The sequence below is a fragment of the Hippocampus zosterae genome, chromosome 3, assembly GCF_025434085.1.
Source record: "Hippocampus zosterae strain Florida chromosome 3, ASM2543408v3, whole genome shotgun sequence".
Classification (NCBI taxonomy): Eukaryota; Metazoa; Chordata; class Actinopteri; order Syngnathiformes; family Syngnathidae; genus Hippocampus; species Hippocampus zosterae.
This window is the reverse complement of record NC_067453.1, coordinates 21580026-21589671: the sequence shown is the minus strand read 5'-3', so window position 1 is coordinate 21589671 and position 9646 is coordinate 21580026. Positions and strand designations below refer to the sequence as shown.

Sequence of the window (9646 nt, the reverse complement as noted above, 5' to 3'; positions counted from 1 at the left end):
TTGAGTAAGATTCATGTGTCAGTACACAGGGGTCTTTATTGATTTTTTTTCAATGCTGTGCATCTCTATACATAATAAACCATTAAAAATGTATTAATTGGATTTTGGGCTATTTACATTCATTCAACAGCTGATGCGTGAACGTTACCCGAGGTATTTTTCTTTTAACATTCAACAAGCTATAAAATTGAACTTCTTAATTCATTTACAATATAATACATGGCAGTTAATACTGTATATCTATCTTAAAACACTACAGTGTATACACTTGGGGGGGAAAAAATCTAAATCTTCATCACTCTAGTTCTTTGATTTTCTCGTATGAATGTGCGTCGATATTAGTGCGCATATATATGTAAAGTGAATGTCAAAAAGTCTACACAGATTTTTTGGAATTACTTGAAGAATTAATGTGCACTTGAAACCATACAACTCACTTTTTTTTGAAGGGGGAGTAAAACTAAAACACTGAGACGTGGTTGCACAAGTGTGCACACCCTGTTCTAACTGCGACGTGTCTCTGTTCAGAATTAACCAAGCACATTCAAATTCATGTTAAATGGGAGTCAGCACACAACTGCCACCAATTCAAGTGCCTATGAGTAACACTAAATAAACATCGGTTGCCCTTGTAGGCTTTTCTTGACCATTTATTTTTTCTTTCTAACGGAAGCCTGAGGGTTTTGTGCTCTCACAAATTACTTCAAATTGTTCATCATTCCTCCACCTTGCCTCAGGCCCCACTTTGGTGTTCTTTTAGTGATGAGCAGTGTTGTGTTTGTGCCAAACATACCTTTTTGGAATGATGGACAATCTTGCTTCATTTTGTTACATCACAAAAACCCAGAATTTGAACTGTGTAGACTTTTTACATTCACTATACGTACTGTCCGCGACCCTAGTGAGGATCAAGCGGTTCGGAAAATGGATGGATATATGTACTGTATTGTAAAAACTAGAGAGCTGAAAAAAGCGTTAAGTGCATAAAAAGACTCAGTCGTGTTGATTAAAGTCTCAAATTGAATTCCAGAAGGTAAACTTTGGAAAATATTTTCTTTTCCCAGCAGCTTTTAAATTTGTACAGAGGTGGCAACCGATGGAACCCAACTACAATAACAAGGATATACTGTACATAAAGTCTTCCGTTACAAACAAAGTGCCTCCTGAGTGACACCGCAGCACTGACAGCATTTAGCCAGATACACGGTGGCATTTTTAACCGTGCTCCATGAGCCCTCGAATGAGATGCTCCCATTGTTGACAGCACTGGAAAAAAAGTTACATGACAAGTCAGTACACAGTCACCTGAATAGACACCGTACCACAATTAATTGCAGGGTCTGTCATCTGAGGGTACATCTTAGTATTTTGAATTGAAGTACTTGATTATAGTCTTCATGACCAGACATAAACAAGATACAGAGCATAGATAATCATAATAAATTGGAGCATCAGAGAATTAAAAAAAAATATTTCACTCTTTCAATTCAAGAAGTGAAACTTATATATATCCTATAGATTCACTACACACACAGGCACATATTTACGGATATGTATTTATATTTTTTATGATGGACTAACAATCCAACCAATCAATGGACAGCATCATGTTTGGTCAATCGTAGGCCACACAAACAGTTGACAAACATTCACACTTATATTCCCACAAATGCACAATTGATATGAGATTTAAACCCAAAAACTCAAAACAGTGAGGCGTACGTGCCAACCACTAGGCCCATTGCACTGGCCACCAGCCTATCCAGATATTCATCTACTTCTCAGTAATGTCATAGATAGATTTCTTCATGATTGTCATGAAATGAGTACATTTCAAAACATTTAAAATTTCATTCTTGTACAACAAAACCAACGTTTATGTCATTTCCAACTAAAAGGCAATTCACCAAAAAAAGAATTCACTTTGGCAAAAAAAAAAAAGAATGGCCGCATCATTTGGGCCTTAACTGTATATTCTTTTGATCTAAACTCAAGGCCTACCTTCCAAAGAGGTCCATGCAGCAGGTCTGCACGTTTACGTCTGTGCCGTTGAAATCAGATTCACTGAACAACTTCACACAGTCCAACGTGGGAACGAATAGGATCCCTGAAGGGAGAGGAAAAAGGTAAGAGTAAAGCGCACAAGGATGATTTCTAAAGAAGCCGAAATGTAAGCGCAACCTACCCGCGATGCAAGCATTGACAAGCGAGACGCACGTGGCTGTGATCAAGGATCGCAACACCAGAACCGAGACATCGGTTCTTCTAGATGGGCATATAGAGGCTTTGATAAGAGAAAATGCTCTGTGTCAAACATCAGTACGGTGACAGGATGTTGGTGAATGATTTAAAAAAAAGACACTGGCATACTACTCACCTAGGCCACCAATCATGATGCCAAGGGAGCTGAAATTGGCAAAGCCACAGAGAGCATAAGTGGAGATGATTTCGGATCGGACCTGAAAGAATAAGACATTTGTATAAAAAGAACAGACACTGAAAATTAGGCGGGGGGTGAGGGGGGGGGCTACCAAGCAATGTAGCTAGCCAGATAGCTAGCATAGTAGCAAGCTAGCTAGATAGGTTTATATAGTGCATATCGTGTTGCACGCCCTGTATCACAATACATATCAAATGATCTTTTATTGGAGAGATACACACCCATAACGGAAATACAGTACACCCAAAAGAAAACAAACAACTCGTGTTCAAACCGTTATCTCATGATACTTCAGTCCAGAGCAATTGGTTTTTGAGACCTACGTTGGAGCCTTGAGATAAGTGGTACCTAATCTGTGTCAAACGGAAGTCTTTTTTAATATAATGACATTCTTTTCCTTCAATATGCGTGTGCACGCTTGTATGTGGAGAATTGCCATGTGTACTCACTGAAATCCACTGTCTTTCCCCGCCAATTACTGCTTCCACTCCGTTGAGTCTGTTGCTCTTCAGTGTGGCTAATTTCTCATAGGCCACAAATTCATTGAGGAACAGTTTGATGCCAATCAGCTCGGCGACGGTAAAACTCTCCTCAAACGGCACTCCCATCATGAAGGCCACCGGCATGAAAACGTACGAGCACAGTAACTGGAACAGAGGCAAGATTTTGACATACCACTTCAATAGCGGGCGGTGGATCGGCGTTTCTCCATTTTACAGTGGCATACCTGAAAGGTGACTTCGGGGTATCCCACCATGCCTCCAAGCCAGCTCAGAGCCTCGTTGATAAAGGCAAGAATGGCGAGGAAGGCAATGATATTCGCTGCGATGTTGGCAACCAAAGTGATGGAGGCTGATGCTCCGCTGCTGGCTGCCTCCAGAATGTTCCGTTCCTCTCTAGAGCATTGAGTAATGTGAAGGCGCACAAATCAACAGGCAAACGACACCGAACCGCATGATGGATACGCACCCACAAGCCACTTTGACAGTCTCCTCTGGTTTAAAGGGGCTCTCCTCAGTCTCTGGGAAGGACAGCTTGGAGAAGGCAAGTGCACAGGGAGCAGCCATGACCGAGGCTGATATTAAGGAGGATGCATCGATCTGCAACATAAAATCATTAAGAGTTCACTTAAACAGTTGCTTTTTTGCTTTGTCTTTTTTCTTAATTTCATAGAGTCTGCCTTGGCTGTACAGCAATGTGAGGATATTAGATGTATTTGTCCAATTAGATTTCAGTCTATGTGTGTTGCCATTTCCATCAAATCTGCCCATTTCGGCCTCCAGGAGCATGTGTGCTGACCAATGTAAATGTACAAAAATAAATTTAAAAGTGGAAATTCAGAGATTTTTTTCGAAATACATTATCCATGACTGCCAAAAACGTGTGCAAAGACCAAGAGCTATGTAGGACAAAAATGCAAAAATAGCATCAAACTGTTTTTCATCGTTTCACTTTTCCTGAAGTTAACATGGCTAAAATAAGGCACACATTAATTGCATTTTTAAAAATGGTGTGTCTTTTTACCCCGAATGAGATGAATGCTCCCATAACGCTGCCTGCAATTGTGGCAAATCCTCCAGTCATAACAGCATGGATCTCAGATTTCGTCATGTCTTTTAAATAGGGCCGAATCAGCAGTGGCGCCTCTGTCTAATGCACACAAAAAAAATGGAAAGAACAAGCTGGGTGAATAACTGTTAAAAAAATGTAATGCTGTAAAAATCACAGAACATGCTAGTTCTTAAGAAAATTACCTGGCCAATAAATATATTGCCTGCTACACTCAAAGTTTCTGTGGGAGAGGTTCCCATTGTTATCTGCATAATCCATGAGATCTGTGTGGGCAAAGAAAAACATCATGTGGTTCGAAGTCCTGCGTCAGTGATTCGTCATGTAGCCCTTCCTGGCCTGTGAGATAGCACGTAAATGTTTACCTTCAGGATGAGCCACTGCATTAACCCCAGATAGTAAAGCACCGACATTATACTGCTGAAGAACACAACGATAGGCATTGCCTGAGGAAGACGGCGGTGGATACATATGTTAATATTGCCTATCAGCTGCATGCATGCGATCTTGTCCATGTGCACAAGTCATCAAATTGCACATCATTCGTAGGGCCACTGACTTGGAAGGCAAAGATCCCGTTGACCAAATCTCCGAAAACAAATGAAGATCCTGCTTTGGTATAGTCCAGGAAAATCTAAAATGTACAAAACAAACATTTTATGATGCTAATCACCAGTGGTGTTTGAAACCCATGATTGATTATTTCCAGTTCTGACTCACAGGACGCATTACACCAACTCAGTAAAGATAGTGAGCATAACTCAGCCCGAAAACAAATTATTATCAGAACAATCATCCGCCTGAGAACCCTCACATGACCCAAACATAAGGTTGAACTGCATTATAAAGCAGCCTTAGAGATTTAACACATGATTCAGACTGTTAAACAAGTTTGTGACATGTATAGGATCAGGCCTGTACTGGTTAAATAATAGGGAGTTGAACCCATCATGGAGGAATGCTGTTTACCAAATATTATTGTCTTATCACAGCACATCCAAAATGTAAAGTTGTGAGGATTGGTACTTTGAAAAGTCTGAACTATATTTTCAGCAAACCGGACATTATCTGGGCCCCTTCTGCTCTGCATGACTTGCCTACCTAGCATCAATAATATGCAGTCATGGAGAAAAACACTCAAGCACTGACAATCAGTAAACTGAAGTAATGTTTGTCATTTTTCATCAAGGATAAAAAAATATACTGTATATGCCTGTGAGCATTGCATTGTCTGCCTACATTGTTGCTGCACCATCTTTGGTCTCAACCTTAAAAGGTATATTTTATTCATTCATTCATTTTCTGAACCGCTTTAACCTCAGTAGGGTCGCAGGGGATGCTGAAGCCTATTCCAGCAGTAGGCAGGAGATACCCTGAACCGGTTGCCAGCCAATCACAGGGCACACAGAGACGAACAACCAACCGTGCTCACACTCACACTGAGGGACGATTTGATGTGTTCAATCAGCATGCCATGCACGTTTTTGGACTGTGGGAGGAAATCGGAGAACCCGGATAAAACCCACGCAGGAGAGTACATGCAAACTCCACATACTGTAGGAAGGTCAGAGCCGGAACCGAACCCACAGCCTCTGTACTGTGAGGTCGACGCGCTATCCACTGAACCACCGGGCCGCCTATATTTTGTTCGAAAAGCTAAATATAACTCAATTGTACCTGGACAGTGCTATACAGTATACCATGAGAGGGAGCCTGTGTACCACATTCTGACAGTCAATGAAAGCGTGCAAAACTTGATGTACCTGCACTTGTTGCCCGAGCCACTGGAAAGCAACGAGTCCAGGCTCGGTTCTGATGACAAAAAGTCCGATGCAGAACTGCAACCCAAGGCCCCAAAACACAGGCCTCCAAGACACCTAAAAGTGAATAGACAACATCACACTTCTTTATCACAAAGGCAGTGTCGCGCTATCTGTCAGAAAGTTGCCATAAAACGCCGTTGGAAGCAACCCTGCGAAACCCTCGGGATGATGCATGCACAACACCGAGCGATATCCAAAGTCTCAGCAAAACACATGAGAGATAAGTATCGAGATAAGGCGCAAATGGTCGCCATGGTAATTATCAATATAATCAAGACATAAATAAAAACTCACTGTTGTCCTGTGGGCCGAACAGAGGTACGTAAGCAGGATGAACATGCACACACCCCCGAAGGAAATAAGCTGCTCAGGACGCTGGCTCGTGTCTAGCACGAGCCACAGCACCAGCAGGACCACTACAATCACGATGAAGACCCTGAAATACACAACGTTTCGTCAATCGGAGCCCATTGAGGGCAGCCCCGCGATCACAACATCCACTCACCATTTGAGCCATCTTAAGTTGGATTTGAAACGACGTACTACGGGTCGAAAACACAGACTGATGCTCTTTCCCTTGTACTTCTTGATAAGGTCATAGGACTTGGACACAAAAACCAAACTGGTGAGGACCACCAGGGCAGTGGCCCGCTCAAAATCCAAAACACAGGCTGCAATGAAGTATGCCAAATAACCTATGAGACAAAAAAAAATCTCAGACATTGGAGTTTCATGAGGAACTGCTCAGAACTCACTTTAGGTCACTGATTCGAGGTGTTGGTGTAAAAGTTTTGAGAACCACCGTTTGTTACAGTACCTGCTCCGAGTATGCCCAGCAAAACGTACTTGAAGACTTTGGAGTGATTTTTCACGTAATCCTCGGCGGCGTGAATCGGCTTGACTATTTGGCTAAAGAACAGAAGAAAACAGATTAAGACTCTGTTGCACATTCATTGACCACTTTCTTGAATGAGTTTCTTATTATTTAATACAGGCAATTGCATTTTAGGCACACATGCACAACTCATAAAAAGTTTGGGATTTTCTGTTTTGGTGTGAAATTTCAGGACAAAGCTGAACTGCGTTTTTCTACGATATGCTTTTCTTATGCGACTGAGTATAGAGCACAGGTGTCAAACTCTGGCTCGTGAGGGATCGGGATTGTTATCAGGGTACTGCCGAGCTTGCTGACAGGGTGATCATTTGAATCAGGTGTGTTGGGGGAGGGAAACGTCCAATACATGCAGGATAGTGGCCCTCAAGGACCGGAGTTTGACACCTGAGGCTTCGAAGGTCACATAGTGTCATCAGCAGGTTGTAACAGAGCTACATAGAGACTAAGAGTCACAAAAAGGAAGCGGGTGTCCTTGTTTGAGAACAGTAAGTTATGCAAAAAGTACACTGAAAAAGAGAGTATTTACCGTATTTTCCACACTAAAAGGCGCACTCGATTATGAGGCGCACCTTCAATGAATGGCCTATTTGGTAATTTTTTTCATATATTAGATGCACCGCATTATTAGACGCAATCTACAATGTATCCACTAGATGAAGCTACACTCAAGGAAATGCCAACAGAACACTACACTACACTGCATCCTGATTTATATAGCGACGATCAGATGTCAGTAAAACTTACTGATGTCAGATGTCAGTAAAACTTACTGACATCTGACATTAAAGCAGCGACCCAGTTCACTTAACCAACAGCAAGTTATAACATTGGCTTGCTAACATTGAACTCTCTTGCCGCTGCTCTATTTCCGTGTTCAACTGCGTAACTGCTCGTTAAGTTTGAACTCTGCGTTGTACGCATGTCTCTAGCAAGGAGCCATTTTGGGGATTACCGTAATACACCATACGCAAGGCGCATCGGATTTTAAGGCGCACTGTGAGCTTTTCAGAAAATAGAAGGCTTTGACGTTTTTAGTGCGGAATAATAATAATAATAATAGATGGTACTTGATAAAGCCTTTTGTGTCAGCTCCTGATTAGCAAACAGAAATTTATGCAAAATGATAAAAACACTGGGAAAAAAATGGGAGGGATATTGACTTAATAAAACCGATCTACTTATCTGACTTTTTTTACTAATACTGTGCAAGTCTGAATGAATTGGAATTTTAGCATGAAAAACGCCACTCCAAAATATTTTCAGTGAACTGAAATAGTTAACATTCAAAGGTTTAGAGGAGATCAAATGGCATTTACCTGTAAATGCGATTGTGTATTTAAGGTTCATCCTGAAATTTCTGACCAAAGGTGAACATCATTAACTTGTTTTGAGTAGTGCATCGAAGTGTATTCAAAAAGATTATACACTGAAAAAAATGGTTGAATTTACCCCATTTCATTTTGGCAAGCATTTGCACATCATAAAATCGTTTTCATACAATTTTAAGTTGATGTGTCGTATACGGTACTTAAAAAGTATATATGGATTCAGATGTTATTTTGTGCAACCACCAGACAAAATAAAAATGAGTAGATGCTGCACACCATTATTGTTTTCAGTGTACTGGACTGTATGTTTGTGACGTGTGGGACAAAGGAGATCAAAACAGGCACACTGTGGTGCACCGAAATGAAACAGACAAACCTTAGATATGATCCCAGTCCCTCTTTAGACCGCTCCGTTTGCTCTTTGGTGTTGCTCTCATCGACTGTGATGTCCTGCTGAGTACCGGTACGTTTTTTTCAATGACAATGAAACATGTTATTACTTCCCCTCAAAAACGAACAATATCACATACCTCAATTTCAAACGCACGGTTGTACACTCCATTTCCAATGGCCACGTTTCCGTTTTCATTAGCCAAGCTTCCATTCTTGAGTTCAAATTGGGTTTTGTCCTCTGTAAAACACAAGCAACCTTCCGTTTGGTGCAAGAATGAACAATCAGGATGACAAACCAAGTTGCATTCGCGAGCCCATCGTGTGATGAAACCTAGCTCCCCAAAAAAATTATATATATATATATATATATATATATATATATATATATATATATATAGGGTCACTTCAAAATGTGGATAAAGAAAAGGCCAAGAGATGAGTGTGAAACAAACAGGTGGAAGAAAAAGAAAAAGCTAATGGCTTACTCATTGTGTGTGCTCCTCAACTTGGTTGCCAAATGCTGCGCTATCCAATACACTGCGGGGAAATATAGCTTATCCACTGTGAAACATTTTATCATTAACTGAGAGACGCACAAACTACTCCCAACCCTTGAGTCACAGAACAAAGGCGTGGATAAGGCCATAAACGCCTAGCTTTTGATGGACCTCATATTCAGTACTTTCCTCGAACCTGGATATAAACACAGCCAAAGACCTTTGAGTGAGTTCAAAGCAACAACTATATCACAACAAGTGAATATAACAAATTTGCGCATCAGTGAAACATACAGTTAACACAATACGTACAGTGTAGTGTATAACACAAACATCATGAAACACGCTTGGTGTTGGTTGCCGGCCAATCATAAGGCACACAAACAACCATTCGCACTCACGATCACACCAAGAGACAATTTAGAGCAGGTGTCACCAACATTTTTGAGGGTGAGAGCAACTTCATGTGTACCGATTGTGTGAAGGGCTACCAAATTGATACACGTCTGAAATAACATATTTGTCCAAAATACCTTCAATAATATGAGGATGTGTTATTTTTAATACTTGATGATTTAAATTGTCAGACTTTGATCGTGTTTCGAAATGTCTCACAGTACTGCCAATGTTTGCATTTTTAAATCATAATTTCTACTAGCAAATCACAATGTCCAGGCACTGGCGGGCTACTCAAGTGGTCT

At 41.0% G+C, this 9646-nt stretch overlaps 1 protein-coding gene across 3 annotated transcripts; it reads right to left on the bottom strand.

Annotated features, from left to right (window-relative positions):
- Positions 1 to 18: 18 nt before the first annotated feature.
- On the bottom strand, positions 19 to 9121 carry slc28a1 (solute carrier family 28 member 1). Of its 3 annotated transcripts, none has more exons than XM_052062362.1 (18): positions 8934 to 9119; positions 8586 to 8686; positions 8432 to 8508; positions 6650 to 6741; positions 6338 to 6527; positions 6127 to 6268; positions 5773 to 5886; positions 4569 to 4643; positions 4375 to 4455; positions 4195 to 4275; positions 3965 to 4090; positions 3410 to 3540; positions 3168 to 3336; positions 2890 to 3087; positions 2378 to 2459; positions 2186 to 2284; positions 2002 to 2107; positions 19 to 1266 (listed from the first exon to the last, which is right to left on the bottom strand). In XM_052062362.1, the coding sequence occupies exons 1-18, from the start codon at positions 8935 to 8937 to the stop codon at positions 1146 to 1148; spliced, it is 1989 nt and encodes a 662-aa protein (XP_051918322.1). In that variant the 5' UTR covers positions 8938 to 9119; the 3' UTR covers positions 19 to 1145. The 3 variants fall into 3 exon arrangements, with proteins under 3 accessions (XP_051918322.1, XP_051918323.1, XP_051918324.1); XM_052062363.1 differs by having other exon boundaries at positions 8432 to 8505; positions 8934 to 9118; XM_052062364.1 differs by lacking the exon at positions 19 to 1266 and having other exon boundaries at positions 1930 to 2107; positions 2186 to 2265; positions 8934 to 9121.
- Between the last annotated feature and the right edge of the window lie 525 nt (positions 9122 to 9646).